The 17,340-nt window shown below is 34.4% G+C and overlaps 3 protein-coding genes across 6 annotated transcripts; 2 read left to right on the top strand and 1 right to left on the bottom strand.

Moving 5' to 3' along the window:
• Positions 1–7: 7 nt before the first annotated feature.
• On the bottom strand, positions 8–4,964 carry LOC110601884 (mitochondrial thiamine diphosphate carrier 2). The gene is made up of 8 exons (XM_021739268.2): positions 4,683–4,964; positions 4,411–4,575; positions 3,900–4,016; positions 3,225–3,336; positions 2,936–3,063; positions 1,859–2,011; positions 1,110–1,259; positions 8–494 (listed from the first exon to the last, which is right to left on the bottom strand). Exons 2-8 carry the CDS (start codon positions 4,531–4,533, stop codon positions 276–278), a joined length of 1,002 nt encoding a protein of 333 aa, XP_021594960.1. The 5' UTR covers positions 4,534–4,575; positions 4,683–4,964; the 3' UTR covers positions 8–275.
• Positions 4,965–6,509: 1,545 nt separating this feature from the next.
• Positions 6,510–13,693, top strand: LOC110601834 (protein SRC2). 4 transcript variants are annotated; one of them, XM_021739177.2, is made up of 3 exons: positions 6,603–6,703; positions 9,486–9,574; positions 12,501–13,693. In XM_021739177.2, the coding sequence occupies exon 3, from the start codon at positions 12,610–12,612 to the stop codon at positions 13,489–13,491; it is 882 nt and encodes a 293-aa protein (XP_021594869.1). In that variant the 5' UTR covers positions 6,603–6,703; positions 9,486–9,574; positions 12,501–12,609; the 3' UTR covers positions 13,492–13,693. The 4 variants fall into 4 exon arrangements, 2 of the variants coding, with proteins under 2 accessions (XP_021594868.1, XP_021594869.1); XR_006348701.1 differs by lacking the exons at positions 9,486–9,574; positions 12,501–13,693 and adding an exon at positions 8,646–9,204 and having other exon boundaries at positions 6,510–6,703; XR_002485891.2 differs by lacking the exons at positions 9,486–9,574; positions 12,501–13,693 and adding an exon at positions 6,837–9,204 and having other exon boundaries at positions 6,510–6,703.
• A 2,739-nt stretch (positions 13,694–16,432) lies between these two features.
• Positions 16,433–17,340, top strand: LOC110600971 (60S ribosome subunit biogenesis protein NIP7 homolog). Its single transcript, XM_021737930.2, has one exon. It carries the CDS (start codon positions 16,605–16,607, stop codon positions 17,166–17,168), a length of 564 nt encoding a protein of 187 aa, XP_021593622.1. The 5' UTR covers positions 16,433–16,604; the 3' UTR covers positions 17,169–17,340.

Genomic DNA, 17,340 nt, shown 5'->3' with positions numbered 1-17,340 from the left:
TCAGAGATATCATGAACAGGACCGTAGGACCATAATTATATTGCCAATTGCATAAACTACAAAATTCACTTTGAGATCTATATCTATTTTTATCCTCACTACCTTAAACCTAAAACATACAAAATTCCATCGTATTTTATAATGACTAAATCATAGGAAACAATAATATTCCCCACTTCTATGGGGGCCTTTGGAGGGTATAGGAAAAAGAATGAGATGATCCCAATGATTAAGAAAAACAAAATAAAAACAGCCAAAAGGAAAAGTCATCAGTTTCAAGTCAAAATAGATTCTAGCCAATCTGATGTGAGTTCATAAGCTACAAATGTCACGGCACCAGCTGGTGCAGCCTTGATGGTTGAAGGTACAATGCCCTTATAAAGGCCAGCCCAACCCTCCACTTGCAAGATTCTTCGCAGAGCATCAATCATATTTCTGTAAGCACGGTGCTCAACTCGGGCACCATACTTTGGATGCCTCTGTAGTCCTTCAATCTGCAGCAGCCAAAACAAAAATTAAAATTGAAAAAAAAAAAACAAAAAAAATCCTATTCATACTTGTTAAAACTCTCCTTGCAAGTCGCGTAGAAGTTTTATCACCTTTTGTTCTGAAATAAATCTTATTTCAAATTGCAAACCTAATTATTGCAAGTCTCAAACAACTGATTACTAAAACTGAAAAGACTTTATAAACCTCATAAAGACAACCACAATGAGATTTGAATCCAAAGCCTACAAGCTAGTATCTGAACTCTCAACCATCGGATGTCCCCTTTGAGGCAAACTGTGCATTGTTTATCAAGAGAACTAAGTAAAGGAAACTGTGCAGTCTGTGTTGCAGCCATATAAGAACTATAACACATACAGAACTGCCAACATTTATCCACCAACACCATTCCCACTGACACGGCCAAAAAAACAAAAAAATTCCAGAATTTAACAATTCATTCACATTATTGCTCCAAACAATTACTTCAAGCTTCAGCGCATTTATTTGGCATGAGCCCTCAAAACTATTTCTAGCTAAACATCATACCGATAGAGAAATTCTAACATTGACGATAAACAGTAAACCTATGAAGACATACAACAGGAAGTCGAAAGATATACCTGAAACCTTTTCTTGACCACGTCAAGAGGATGACAGACAAGTTTGGCACACGTCCCAGCAGCTAATCCACAGACAAAAAGCTGAAAACTTGAAAGATTATCACCAATATTGGTTGAACTTGTATTAGAAAACCTACGCTGGTTCCAGGCCTGCAATAAATGCAGCAAAATGTATCAGGGTCCAAAATAGTTAACTCAGCATGTGCAAGTAGAAAGCAGCAGGAAACATCCACGAACACGCAGAGAGGGTACTTGCAACACAATCAAACCTTCTTCTAAAGTTTCTAAGAAGAAACCCTCTTTCTCCTAAACAGAAGAATGCAATTCATTCAATTTCTAATCCATTTCACTAACCACAATACTTAAAATGTAAATCACAATACTTAAGGCCTAACTTATGAAATTTATGAGTATGGTACACCGTTTCTAGTGCTATTATGTGATATACTAAATGAAAAACTAAATAAACAATTGAAAAAATTTTAATTTGTTTGAATACAACTCAACTTCACAACTTCTAGTAGAACGGTAAGAAAAGCTTAAAGCAGCATTTGAAACTTCAGAAGAAGGGTGAATCAACAAATGAGTGAACCAGAAAAGAGTAGATTAACCTAATTTAAGAAGGTCTAATTACTATATCAACATATTGTGTGTCCTATTGAATCAACGCCTAGAGGTTTTCCCTACTCTGAAAGATTATCCATGCCTAGAGAAGGATATTTGACTCAAAAGAGAGATTGAATTAATACCATGGTCCAACGTTTAAAAGTATCGTAGGTGCCAAACTGAAGGCCAGCATAAGGAACAATCTCAACCAGTGTTGGTGATAAACCAGCATATAAGCCTCTGAAGCCACGAGTTCTGATGATATCAACAAATGCAGATCTCATTGTTGGATAGACCTAAATGTCAACACTTATTAGTTAATATAATACAAAAGCGAAAAATGAACATATATACACACACAATGCACACGTTCAAGGCAACATAAGACTAAACAAAAGACCCAAATACCAGCAAGGCCCATTCTCAAAGTTTCAGGGTTACTAAATAGTCTTGCAAAGAGGAGTGGGTGGGTAAACTACCACACTCCAATTTCCAGCATGCAGAGGCTGGCCTCACCCGATGGTAACCAAATGACAAACGCATGATAGGTATAACCAAAATATAGCATGTAATCAAGCGGTTATACCACCTGGATGGAGGGCGATTATTAACTCTTCCAAGGAAAATGTTGAAAAGCAAGTTAAGCCACACTGGATTAAGTTTTTTAGGCACTCATTATATCATGGTACAAGCATTAAAGATACATTAAATTCATTGTTTAAACTCAAATTTTGAAGAGCTACCAAAGGGTATATAGATTGTTGCACAAGCATGAATATGAAAGGAAGTATCACGACCAAAGGTAGTTCCAGACAATATCCTCATCTCCATAATGCCTGGTAGTTCACTTGAAATGTAATTTCAAATGATAATTTTTTTTTTCAAACGCTTGCATAAAAGGTAAGAAACAAGAGACAGCAATTGTGAAGAAGATAAAATTAAAATTGTTAGGTAGTATAAAAAAATATTTCAAACAGTCAGAAGAAGCTCAGAAAAAATTGAAAGCTTTCATGTGGCATGAATTCCAACAAGTTAACTGTTCACTTCAATAATGTGAGACTTATCACTGCAGAAAAGAAATTTTATAATTATGATACATGTTGCTCCATAATACGAATAACTATAAAAAGTAACTCTACAAAAATACAAATCATAGAAGACCTTATAAAAATTTGAAGTTGGGGAAAAAAAACATATTACTACACAGTCATATTTTATACCTTTGGTTCCCCCTGTGAAGCCAATATGGTTCTTAGAAGATCAAATGGATATGATCCAACTGTAGCTGCACACCCCGCTAATGCCCCACTAACATAAGAGAGGTAAGGACTCAGCTGAATGTGATTCTCTGTGTCCGTAACAAAGCAATAATTAACTCATATGGACTTCTATTATGCTTCATATTAAAAGAAATTTCCCAAGTATTAGAAAATAAGGGGGAGCGTAGTCTTACTATCTAAAAAAAACAGAAATCCATACCAACATAAATATCCAAGTTTATAATAATACCTGACTTTGAAGAACCAGCTGCAAAAGTTTTTATTTTGTGTAACACTGTAAATTGTATTGCCGTGTATGGCATAACCATAAGTAAAGCAGGTACATTTCCACGCCAGAAACCCTACAAGGAGTGATATTGGATAAAAGGCAGAAATTGCTATACTGTATTCAAAAAATTAAATAGAACATCTTAGGATAGTAAAAGGATGCCAAAGGAGCATCAAAAAGACGATGCATGCACAGAATGATAAAATCTGTCATCAAGTTTTTTAGTTTAAGAAAAGCTACACATTTATGACCTTTGCTACCAGAAAGGGCTGGAGACCCTTAAAATTAAATTCTCATAAACCAGCTAAGTTACTCAGAAACATTCACTAATAAAGAAAGTAAAGTTGATGAGCAAAAAGAGAATATGCCAAGGCCTACTGTACAAATTACTTGGCGACATGTAGAAATGTAACTGAAACCCACACTTGAAGAAATTGTAGTAATCACACAAGTATTGGAAATTTCCACATCTTTCAAGCGCAATTGAACTATAAAGCTGGCTGTCTGCCAGCAGAGCACCAGGAATGGGTCTGCCTCTCAAAAGTTAAGATTACATGGCTGAGATTACTTGATCTTGTAAAAAAGACTTCAAGTAAACCATCTATTCAAAAAACAATAAGCACAAGGAATGCATACCGGCAAACCTTCCTCTCTAAATATATCCTTTGCTGCTTGCGATATTCCAGTGTACTTTGATGGTCCACCAATATTTCCACGAATCAGTGCCCGTGAATATGTGGGCTCTAGTTGAACCTGTGAAACAGTGTGCACAACAACTTTTTTTCAATATCTTCGCTAACATCTTTAGTCAGATTTCACCAATATTCTTTTTCACTATCCTGTTTCATTCACAGAAAGTGAAAGCACATGGATGTATGACTAGTACTCTTTATGACTCGAGGAGTAATAGAGGAATGCACATTGGCATTTAATTTTCCATGAATACAGAAGCTGTGGATCATATAAATAGTAAATTTTCCTGGCATAACCTCAACGCATATTAAATTAAAAAGAATACCGTCAAAACAATGCATTCCAATAAATGAAAGAAGGAAATGCAGCTGCACAATTTTAAAAAGAACCTCTGGTTGTGACCAAAAAAATCAGAATAAGCACATAGAATTGAACCGCAGAAAAGAAACATGACCTGAAATCTGATCTTAATAACATCAAGCGGCGAGGTAACCGTGCGCGATATAGCACCAGCAAGTGCTCCAGCAGTGGTATCAATTAGCGCTCGCTGAAGCTTCCCTGGTTCCTCCATTGACATAGAAACCCTCCCTTTCTCAGGCAAGGCGGCTTACGCTACAAGCTAACGCAAACACCCCCGCCCCAAACCAAAAGAGAGAGAATTAGGGCTCGAGAATAAATGAAATAAACAAATATGATTGAAATATGAAAGAGAAAAGGGGAGATTACCTAGAAAGATGAAGGGCAAGGAGGCAAGTGAAGGGAACGGCCGCCATCTAATGGCTTTTCTTCTCGCCGCTCGCCTTATTGCTTTCGGAGCGGCGACTTGTCGCTCCTTCTCAGATACAGGAAGGAAGATTTTGGTGGGCGAGAGGCTTGCTTGCGTGACAGAATGATCTCAGAGTTCGGACGTCAATGATGATGATCGGCTACCGTATAAATGTATCTCAGTGCGATTACCGTTCTTTTTCTCTTTTTCTATCGTCCGCACGTCTCGTCTCCTCCTTAATGCCCTTTTTGCACTTTCATTAAATAAATAAAGTTTTTTCGTTTTTAAAATAAATAAAAAAGTAATTTTTGACAAAATCCGCTCATATTAAATTTTTAATAATAAATTAATTTTTAAATTTAATTTTATCTAAGAAAATACTGCTTGGTGGATAAAGGGCATATATTATTAGAGTTGATTATTGAATTAATCAGAGATTATATGTTTTTTAAATGGTAAAATTCATTAAAATGTTATTATTTTAATTTTGAAGATTAATGAATTTATGGGTTTGATTTTATTATTATTTATTTTTTATTATAGTAAATAATTTTAGATTTCAAAATATAAAAATTAATTTTTTATAAATATAAAATTTCCATAAACATCAATTTAGATATACTCCAACTATAATATGTAAAATATGTAAACTTTCAATTTTTGGTTAAATATAAATTTTTTAAATTTATAAAAATCAATTTAGATGAGCTCTAAATTATAAAGTTCATTTTTAATTTTTAAATATATAATTTTATATTTACATAATATAAAAAATAATTTTTAATTTTTACACTTACACAATATTAATTTTTATATTTTAAAAATTAAAAAAATTTACTAAGATAATAAATAAAACCAACAAGTTGACTAATTTTTAAAAATTAAAATAGTAATATTTTAATTTATTTATTATTAAAATAATAAATAAAAATAATTTTTTAAGAAAAATTATAAAAATATTTTGACCATTAAAAAATATATAATTTATACTTCGTAGTTAATTTATAACGATATGTATATTTTATTCACAGAATAACTATTTCATTAGATGAAAATTAAATTTAAAAATTAATTTATTTTTAAAAATTTAATGAGAAACTACTCATTCGATTTTGTTAAACCTCATATAAATTAACTAATAAAAAGATATTCACTCTCATTTGCTCCACTAATTTTTTTATTAATTTTTCAATTATATTTATTTTAAAAATATTTAATTTTATTAAATAGTAATAAATATTTTGTATATTTATTTAAAAAATAAAATTAATAAAAAATTATTTTATAAATAAAATAAAATAAAATTATAATAATTAATTTACATATTATTATAATATAAAAATGAAAATAAATAATAATTTTGAGATAAAAAATAAATAAAAACTATAGAAAAAAGAGAATAAGAGTAAAGTTATAAATATTTTGAATCTATTAAATAATAAATTTCATCACTATTAAATTAAATATTTGTATATGAATTTTTAATGATGTTGTGTTTAACAAATGTCTGATGCAATATTAATATTTTATATCATGATTTATATATGATTAATTAAAGTTTACGTAATTAATTTGTAAATTTACACGTAAATATTTTATTTAATAATAGTGAAGTTCATTATCACCCTAACTTATATTATGAAGATTAAAAAATATTTTTAGTCACTTTATTATAATCGAGTTCAATAATTAATTGATTAACAAAATAAAGTCACACTTAGCAGCCAATGATGATTAAAGGAGAATTCTTGATCATTATTACCAATGTTGTTAGTTTGTTACTGGAGAGGGTCCTACCTGCCAAAATATGCTATTTTTCCAGTGCATACTGTATATCTATGTCACCGCCAATCACCAAAAGCCACTTGCACTCTCTCTCTCTCTCTCTCTCTCGTTTTAGGCTTCTACCTCCCAAGGTTTCATCCCAGCAACTATCGGGCGTGGGGGAAAAATGGTGGCCAGTAAGAAACCAACTTCAAAGGTAATTAGATGTTATTCGAATTAGAGGCAACTCTGCTCTGAAATTGCATTTTTCATTTTCGTCGTGTATATTTTACATTGCCTGTGATTGTGAATAAAATTTCCCTTTTGCTTATTTATTTGCTACCCTCTAGGGCTTCTAGCATATGGACTTATCAAACTGATCATTATATAACTTGGAGAAGCTTTTGATAGTGAGGTTGGCAAGTTGAAGTGCGTTCGAGTGAGTATGAAAATAACACTGTAATTTTGGTTTTAAAGATGGATGTAATAGGAAGAGTAGGATTGGATGATCCAGCCTTTATCATTACACTGAGTAGAGAAATTGCTTCTATGCTTAAGGCTGCTGCTGGGGTTTCTGGCTCATTAAACAGGGAATTTGAGGTTCAAAACACTGGCACTGCGTTTTAAGCAAAATGGTAGGAGAACAAACTGAGAGAACTGGTGGAGGAAGTGATTGTTTGGAAAATGTTTCAAATCTAATAGGATATAAATATGAGTGTAGAGATATGGTAAGGGGGAGGGTTGAATCTTACCCTTATGGGTCGTAACAGGTATTCAATTAGGCAATTTTTGTGTCTTATGTGCAAAAGCGAAGATAATGGTCATGACTTGGTTGCAGTTTTTTGGGGATAGTAGCTATGGAAGGCTTGATCAGTGCATTTTCTCCCATTTGATCATTGTTAAATCGAGAAACCAAAGCAAACAGATGCAACCGCTTTTGTGAATGCTGTTCAATTGATCTATGTGGACATGAGCCTAGTGGGTGCTATAAAATTATGCAAATTAAGAGATCTAAAGCTGGGTCAGTCAGTTGAGATGCTCAATTTTCTAAGCAGTTGGAAGTAATGCCATGTAAGAATTTTCAAAGAGTGTTCAAATATGTGGCTATAGTTCCTGAGAACCAAATTTAAAAACTGCATATCTCTGCTGAATAGGAATTAAAGTAACATGCGATTCACTGAATAGAAAGGTTTAGTTCTTATAGGCACTAAAGCAAAAATTTCCTCATCAGAAAGCTACTCGATGTATATCACTAGGTTTGACAAGGACTATTAAAGTTTTACATCGATAGGTACTGATAACATAACTGGCTCTTGCTGTATAGGAATATGAGATTATGAAACTAAGAAGGAAAAAGAAAAAAAAAAAAAATCCAAAGTAGAACTTTAGATTAGCTCCAGTATTTTGGTAGGTGCAATGGCTTAATGAAATGGCAGAAGTGCAAGGCATCATTTTGGTCCTTCCAAACTCGTACAAAACTTGGAAGTCACTGATAATAAGTGTAACGTAATTCCAAAAGCATTTGCCTAATATGATACAGAGAAAATATCGACATATTTAGTGTTTTGAAAATTCTAGTTCAATGCAGATGTACATTGGCTTGAGGTGATTGTTTATTTAACTTTATCCTGCCAAGTCAAAATAATCCCCAAATTGAGAGGGGATGCAGGGTGCACTCCAAAAGCTCCAGTATGTGTCTCAGCTGGAGATGAGAGGGTACTTTATCCTGCTGAGGCAAAACCATATTTGAATTGACGGGGCACGGTGGGTGTGTTGTGAATGCCACTACATATACCCTTCACAGCTTCCTTGAGCAAAATATCTATAGGTCCTAGAATAGTCAAGATCAACATTAGGGAGCCAAAACACTGTGAAGAAAAAGATGAACTGGATGTTTTGAGAGTCCATTATGGTAGTCAGACGCAAGAAAGCTTTTTAAGTTCATCATATGAGATGATGTGAAAGCATCTCTTGTAGCTAGAAAGTCTTGCAACAAAACAGATGCAGTCTTTCACAAGAAAACAGAGTTTCTGTGCAAAGGAGAAATAAATTAAACTTCTGGCTGTATGAATGCTGATATGAGTTCTTGTCTTTCTTATAAAGAAGCTACAATGATGAACAAGCAAATGATGCTTAAATTATGTTGAACTGGCTTACAGAGGTTCTAAACTGACTTGAACAGTACGTTATAGGATGTGCGATACCATCTCTGGTAACCTCCAACTGCAACTATTCCTTCTTCTTATCCAGTTACTTGGATTAATCCCCCTGTTGGAACTTTTAAACTCAACTTTAATATTGCCACCGATACTAGAATAATATAGGAGCCACAGCAGTCATAGTTCGAGATTCTTCTGGCAAAGTGATTCAATTGAGTTGTAGGCTCTGGCTAGCTCAATGTGATCCACTTATTCTTGAAAGTTTGGCCTGCCAAGAAGCTGTTCTATTAGCTCACAGAATTGATATCTCACGACCCCAGATTGAAGGGGACTCTTCTGTGGTTATCAATTCACTGTTGGGTGATCCTATTCCCTTGGCTATCCAAATAATCGTCCATGGTATCACTGTTCTTTCTAGGTCTATACAGAGTATTGTTTTTATCTTGTGAAGAGAGAGGCTAATGTTAGTGCTCACAGCCTTGCTAGAAAGTTTATATCGGACCCTGCGTTCCGAGTTAACGCTCTTTTGCAATTTGATTTCATCTGTAATTCCTTATTATTTTGATGGCCTGTCAATGAATATATCTTTGATTTAAAAAAAAACACTGCTACATACTAAATAAAAAATAATGACAGGATATGGGTATGAAAATAGGAAGAATTTATATATACTTGGCAAAGATCTGACCCATATTTTGATTATGAAATTTCATGTAGCATAGAGTACACAGGTTCTTGGTATGCGGTACAATATGTTGCTTCTCAATGCTTATCTTTAGTTGTGGGCTGTGTTTATCATTCCTTGTAATTGTCCTCATGACAACTTTTAATACCTTGCAGATGCTCTAGAATTATCGATGAATTGACCAAATGAAAACCGAGAGAAAGAGCTAAAACTTTCATGAATTGACTAAATTTTGAATTTGTAGGTAAGATGATGTAAATTACAATTGAATTTAAACTGGACACAGTGATAAAGCATTTGAAACATACTATATTGGTTATATCATAACTAATTATGTACTTAATAAAATTTGTTAAGACCAGTGTCACATGAATCTTAAGAAATATACCTAAAACTTTGTAGAAGGCACTTAAGTTTGAATTTATATGAAATTGCATGTATCTGATATGTTTTGTGATACTATAAACAAATACTAATACTGGACAGATTAAGACTTTATTAAGCAGTTTGTAAAGAAAAATTCATAACTTAAGTTAAAGTGATCAGATTTGTATGAATTATACCTTGTTGGAAAGATAAGACATAAATATACATTTGTTACGAAGATACTTAAGTGAAATTGTAACTTTAAAATGCTTGAAAAGTAGATGCAAAATATGATAAAGTGCAGTTCTCTTGAATTAGAATGCATAAAAATTGACATGTTTACTTAATCGATAAGAATTACACATGTGCTTACTTATCGTAATTGATTTTCGCACGTGCTTACTTGATAATAAAATTTATTTGTGCATGAAGATTTGAGTAAAACTTACTATTCTTTACTTGTTAGTGGTATGAAATGCAAGAAATGAATTGACTTGACACAATATTGGAATGTTAACTCGACAAAGTTTTACACTATTTGCCATGAGTTTCTTATCTAGTTAGCATTGGTATATGATATATGTATTTTGGTAATAATTTCAAATAGTTTCAAATGACATGCATTTACATTGAATAATTGATACATTGAATTAATGATATTTGGTTCTGATAAACTTAATAGGAGTCGATGTTAGTTTAAAGGTATGGCATGCCATATAAACATATGGAGTTCGCAGTACTGCTACTGATACATGATCTATATTTAAGGTTATATATGAGATACCTCATAAGTATGGCCACGGAGCCCTACTATCACAGTTTTAGCGTCTACCATTTGGCATCATGTGTCCACCGTTATAACTCCTTATCTACCTAGTCGACTATACTATATGTTTATAAGGGCTAAGAACCTAATTAAGATTGATGCTCGATTTTGTGAAATAATCAGTGAATGTTAACATGTTTGCACCTATTGCATGCATTAAATTATGGTGATTTATTATAAATATAAAATGTGCAATAGTGGCAAAAGAAGATATTTTATTGAATTTGAAGGAAATTCTTAGCGTGCATAAAGATACATATTACACTCTTATCTTATACCAAGAAGTTTAATAAGTATGATTTGTATCATGTTAACTAAACTTTATATACTTGTAATTATTTACTTAATTATTTATATACATAAATATGTTTATTTTATTTTATTATTTATTTGCAATCAACTATTGAGTATTAGCTCAGTGTGTTGGTTTTTACCTCACGCAAATTATAGATAAAGTAAACACTGCAGAAATCATCAGAAATCTATATAAGACATCAAGACTATTATCATAACCAGTTGTTTGAGTCTCCGCATCATAGTACAATTATATTTTGGCATGTACATATTAAATAAAGTGGGTTATGAAAGATATATAAGTTAAAATAATGTAATCATGTATGGATAAAGAAAAAGAGTTAAGCGTTTGCATGTTAAGATATTCATGGAAAAATAAGGAATGTTGTTATGAAATGTGTGCTAAATTAAATAATAGTAAGATATCAAATGACAGTTGATAGTATAATTATAAATATATTTTTCATATGTACTGTAGGTTAAAATGCTGATAACATAAAGAAAAAATTTTACTAAAATTTTGGTTTAAAATCTTATGTTTACTTTAATCATTGTATAAAATTTACTTGAACTATCTAATAATTTAATAATTACACATAAAGAAAATTATTTAATTTTAAAATATTAAAAAATGTATAGTTTATGACAATTTTTCTTTTGTCTACACTTTGACCTTTGACAATGTAAGGGGGTATTACAGATCTACTAATCTGCTACTAAATTAATATGAAGAGGGCAATGAGACGGTCTGATTATACGAAAATTAGGCACATCAGAAATCCATAAATCTCGCTAAATAAGAGTATTACAATCATCTTCAATATTCATTTGGACGCCTTCTTTAAGCACATCCCTACCAACCAATATTCCTTGTCAAATCCAAGAACATTGCTTCTTGACTCGTGCATCTCATATAGAAGAGCGAAGACAATATGTTTTTAAGAAGTTGAGTCTATAAGCTAGATGGATTTTGAAGTAGGTAGGCGGCAATATTGCTTAGTTAAGCATGCAATATTAAACTTTTTAAAATCCTTGAATTTCATATCTCTATAAAATTTAGATAAATAAAATCGTTGTGAACTAAGTCAATATATTTTATGGCTCTCTTCATCACCTCTTCGTCAAAAATTGACTAAAATACTATTTAATTTAATAAATAATTACTAAAATATAAAAAAAGCCTTAGAATAAGAAAGGATAACTGAAAAAACTTATCCATACTCAAATTATCATGAAATTAATATATAAATATATAAGTTTTATATAAATTTCATTGAAAAAATCAAAGTATTTATATATTAGATACATAATTAGTCGGTTTATTTAAAAATTACTCTTTTATTTATTAATTTTGAAAGATTATATGTGTTATATAATATAATATTAGAAAAAAAATTTAATTCAACTGAATTTATTTTAAATCTAAAATATATGAATATAAATCTTTTCATAAAAAAAAATTATATATATTTATTTTAAGTTCATGTGTACCGGATCCACAAAATTTTTCCCTAGAATATTATGTCATGGGATGCCTCATGTCAAGAGGGAATGGTCCCAGAAGGAAATAAAAGCCATTGACCTGGCCGTTCGTTTTATTATTATCTTTTTATGTTAATATTGACATTGGTGAGCGATAACGACAACCTATCTAACTCATAAGGGCTGCCTTTTTGTACCAAAGAGACGGCCATGACCGCTGACGGGAACACCTAAAGAATAAAGATCTCCTCGGTTTAAGGTCTCTTCACTCTTCGGCGACCCTCTCCCCCTTTCATTCACTGTCCTCAAACATGGAGCAAAGGACTCTTGAGATCAACGTGATCTCTGCTAAAGATCTGAAAAATGTCAATCTCTTCTCCAAGATGGATGTCTACGCCGTCGTTTCAATCTCAGGCGATTCCCAACTCCCTGAACAAAAGACCAGGACCCCCGTAGACCGCGATGGTGGTACCAATCCCACCTGGAACTTCCCTGCCAAATTCACAATCCATGTAGGCCCAGTGCAGCTGAACCGCCTAAACCTTGTCTTCAAGCTCCGCTGTGATCGTGCCTTAGGCGATAAAGATATTGGTGAAGTCAACGTCCCTATCAAGGAGCTCTTGGATTCCATGGGAGATGGAAAATCCATGCAGTTCGTTAGTTACCAGGTCAGGAAGCCATCGGGGAAACCCAAAGGTGAGTTGAACTTTTCTTATAAGTTTGGTGACAAAGTCGTATCAGGATTTGAGAAGGTAGGGGACAAAGCTGACCAACCCGTCACTGCATATCCTGCTCCTCCTCCTCCTGTGGTTGGTCCTTCGGCATCTTATGGTGAGCCTGGGCCTTATCCAACTGTCCTTCCACCACCGGTGGCAAATTATGCTTATCCACCTCCACCACCATTCACTGGATACGCGCACCCACCGCCTCAGCCAGGATACGGCTACCCACCACCACCGCCTTATGGATATCCACCAGCTCCTCAGGCAGGCTATGGATACCCACCGGCGCAGGCAGGATATGGGTACCCACCAGTGCAACAACCACCAAAGAAGAACAAGTTTGGGATGGGATTGGGGGCTGGCTTGCTCGGAGGAGCGCTTGGAGGGCTTTTAATTGGAGATATGGTGTCAGATGCTGCAGCTTATGATGCTGGATATGATGCAGGGTTTGATGATGCTGGTGGATTTTGATTTTTCTGTTCTCTTTTTCTTGATGTTTTTCTTAGACTCGTCTCTAGACAAATGCTGGTGTACGATAATGGTGGGTATTTGACTTTTCAGATTTTTTCTTTTTCTTTTCTCTTTGGATGGTCTGGTTTCGTTGGGAAGAAACAATATATGTGATCTTATGCTTAATTAATCTATGACTTGCATTTTTTTTTGTTTTTTGCCATTTCGTGAGAGTATATTCCTAAGGGAATATTATACAATGTAAAAGTTTGGATCTTCATAAATTAGGGGGTCTCATTTGGTACGAATCTCATTTAAGGCTTTATATTTCAAGTATCTATCAGGTACAAAGTTTTCCACTATAATTTATCAATCTTATAAATGGGCTTGAGAAATTTATGGAAACCGAGGATTGTTGTTAGACCCTTAAGCCGGTTGGCTTGAATTGGAGTGAAGTTGAACCTTGATTTCACCACTATTGGGAGTGTGCGGGGCGCACTTATTGGCAAGGCTGTGTGTTTGGGCAGACTGGAGGACTGCTGGTGCAAAGGCTGGATTTTGGGTGTCAGTTCAGTCCATTATATAGGGATGGAAGTTGCTGAATGTAAAGGAGTGGCCTACAAACGTGGGGAAGTGGATGCTGAAGTGGGGCATGTTCTCCCATAATGCGTAGTGGGGAAGTGGATGCTGAAGTGGGGCATGTTCTCCCATAATGGATAGTTATAACTTTCATGATCAGTAGTGGGTAGTTATATAACTTCCATGATGAGTAGTGGGTAGTTATATAACTTCCATGATCCCATGATCTCATGATCCCATGATTCCATGATCTCATGATCCCATGATCCCATGATGAGTAGTGGGCGGATTTCTCTCATTAGTAGTTGGGGGTGTCAACCACAACTTCTTGTAAGCTATTGTTGTTTCCTATATATATCCATACAAATGTAAATATGGGGAGGCTGGAGGGAGAGCAAAAGAGAGATTGCTGGAACTCTGTGGGAAGAGTTTTGTGAGAGTTGTCTCTTGTATTATTTCCTTTTTGTGAATGAAAGATTGGGAAAGTTATTTCCTGTAAATACTGTTGTCTTGCACTTTGTTGGTTGAGATTTTGTGCCTTTCGAACCTCACTTTGTGAGAGCGTGTGGCTGAGCCAAGTGGGATTTCTTGGTTGCCTAACAGGTTTCTAAGTATTTTGTTCCGCTGCGTGTGTTTCGACTTAGACCCCTGTGACAATTTGGTATCAGAGCAAAGATTTGCTTTGAACGATTACTCTAACTACTATGGCTAGAGGTGGAGTTATAGATGTTGTTCGAGAAAGTGTGGCACGATTAGAATTTATTATTGGCCCAGTTGATGCTGATGGGGTAGAGAGCATTTCTACTCGGATGGATGACCTTCATGAGTCTGAGACCATGCTCAACGAGTTTTGTGTGGAGATGAGAACAAGGGTGAGTTAATTAAAAAAGCAGTAATTATTAATTAATGCTGGCAAGGGAAGCATAAACCTGAGCAGATAAAACATATCGATCAGGGCGATAATTGACACTAGTACAAGCTGTCTATTTCTTGTTCAACTGCATCAAGCTGTGTAGATATTATTGGTCTCTAGCTTCTCTTTAACTAAAATAAAATTTTGGGCTAGTCATCAGTCACCATGGCAATCAAGATCCTTGGATTTCCGCAGACCACTGCCAGCGCGGGTATTGCTGTGCCTTGGCAGAGAAAGGCCTTGAATGCAGGCGTGTTTCGGTTGACGTAGCGGCTGCAGCCGATAAGAAACAACCTCGTCTGTCTCTCAACGTGAGATCAACATACCGTTTTTCACTCTTTCCATTTTCTTTTCATTAAAAGGGTTTTTGAATCTACAAGAAACTTATAAACTTGACAAATTTTATATTCTTTAGTAATGCCTTTTGGCCAGATTCCAGCATTTAAAGATGGTGACGCCATTCTCTTTGGTGAGAATTTTTATATTAATTTTTCTGGTTTTATGGACACGGCACAGCACCTGAAATAGAAGCAGACGCAATGTTTCAATGCCAGCTCAAAAGCACAAGGACATTGTGGTTTATGTGGTTAGAATCAAGGCAATCAACGAGTACTTTGCTCAAAAGCACAAGAGTATAGTAACCGATCTCCGACGAACCAACAACTTCACGGAATATATAATTGTTTCGCTATGGATGGATGTGGAAGTTCACAAATTCAATGGACCAATAACTTCAATCGTTCCACAAATTATCATGAATTCAATATTTGGAAGCCTACGATCCATTAAATGGCTTGGCAAGTCATATATAAAAATATCCTGATCAAGGTTGGATTCCTTCCTCTCTCTCAAATACCTATTGATAAAAAGTCAATATTTAGAATACCTCCAAAGTCATCCAAACAGAACTGGAGAGCTAGGAAAAGTTCTTGGCAAGGTTTTCCAAATGAAAATATATAGTTCTGCAAATAATTTCAAGAATTTTTAGCAATAAAGTTCATGCTGAAATTAAACAAGCAAATAAAAAAATAAAATCAATAATTATGATAGAATATAAATTTTACCTATTCATATTTTTTATATATAATTTAATTATATTAAATTTTATCCTTCTTTTTTAAAAAAAATCTCTATATTAAAAGTTTTAAATATATTTAGCACAACTTACTAAATAAGTTATAACGAGAAGTGAATGGAATCATTAAAAAGAACATCGTGAGTTGGATCATTAAGTCTTTAAATAGATAGTCATTAGATCTACAATTATCAATTCAAATTATCAATCAGTTGACTATCAAATTAATAAGTTCCATGAAAAATGAATTCTGTTTCACTTGTTGTTCCAGTTCTGAATTTAACAGTACCTTCCGAATGTGAACGTCATGTCGTTTGACTAGTTAGGTGTAAGGCCCGAATGGAAGCCTAAATGAATTGGAATGCGGAGAAGATAATTATTATTTAGAAATAAGTTGGGCTAGAGACTCAGAAAGCCCTGTCTTGGCAGTTCAGGCTTGGAGAGGGCGAGCTTGTACTGATCTCTGAAGCGACAAAACCCTAAAGAGGGAAAAGCTAGGAAATCTTGTTGCTGCAGTTAGCGGAACCCCTCTGTTGATTCTTCCTCCTCTCGTTTCAAAGAATCAAAATGAGGCCTCTAGACGAGACTGAAACGGATGCTGTTTTCAGGAAGCTCCACTCTTTCACTGGCCACAATCTCAAGAACATCGTCGAGAACTCTACCCATGAAGGTCCTGAACCGAATCCAGGTCGCTACTGCTTCAGGCTTCACAAGAACAAGGTATACTATGTCAGCGAGTCCTTGGTGAAGCGAGCCACTAATATAAGCCGTAAGAATTTGGCATCACTCGGCACTTGCATAGGCAAATTCACGCATGGAGGCAACTTTCACCTGACTATTCAGGCCTTGAATTTGTTGGCTGCAAATGCCAAACACAAAGTTTGGTTGAAACCCACATCAGAAATGTCGTTTCTTTATGGAAATCATGTGTTGAAAGGTGGATTGGGGAGGATTACTGACAGTATTTCCAAAAATGATGGGGTTGTAGTGTTCTCTATGTCTGATGTGCCTTTAGGGTTTGGCTCCGCAGCAAGATCCACCCAGGATTGTAGGAAGTTGGATCCTAATGGAATCGTGGTGCATCACCAGGCGGATGCTGGTGAATATTTGAGGATGGAGGATGAGCTTTGATAGTATTGAGGATCCCTCAGGGGTTTTAGGAGGGTTTTGGGATGTGGGTCTTCGTTGATGATATAGAGACATGCTAGTTAATGTAAGTGTGTCTTATCTAATTTTGAGTAAAATGAGGTTGTTGTTGTGATTTTCTGGTAATTTGATGAACTGGGTTGTCATTTCTATGTTA

Source organism: Manihot esculenta, chromosome 15, assembly GCF_001659605.2.
Source record: "Manihot esculenta cultivar AM560-2 chromosome 15, M.esculenta_v8, whole genome shotgun sequence".
Taxonomy (NCBI): domain Eukaryota; kingdom Viridiplantae; phylum Streptophyta; class Magnoliopsida; order Malpighiales; family Euphorbiaceae; genus Manihot; species Manihot esculenta.
The sequence above is the reverse complement of the archived record's forward strand: the minus strand, read 5'-3'. Positions and strand labels throughout refer to the sequence as shown.

Excerpts from the sequence above, each read along its gene's own strand:
- LOC110601884 (XM_021739268.2), bottom strand. The coding sequence starts at position 4,533 with ATGTCAATGGAGGAACCAGGGAAGCTTCAGCGAGCGCTAATTGATACC. Across the intron at positions 4,017-4,410 it reads TTATTAAGATCAGATTTCAG|GTTCAACTAGAGCCCACATA; the intron begins GTCATGTTTCTT and ends ACTGTTTCACAG. Across the intron at positions 3,337-3,899 it reads TTAGAGAGGAAGGTTTGCCG|GGTTTCTGGCGTGGAAATGT; the intron begins GTATGCATTCCT and ends CACTCCTTGTAG.
- LOC110601834 (XM_021739176.2), top strand. The coding sequence starts at position 12,610 with ATGGAGCAAAGGACTCTTGAGATCAACGTGATCTCTGCTAAAGATCTG.
- LOC110600971 (XM_021737930.2), top strand. The coding sequence starts at position 16,605 with ATGAGGCCTCTAGACGAGACTGAAACGGATGCTGTTTTCAGGAAGCTC.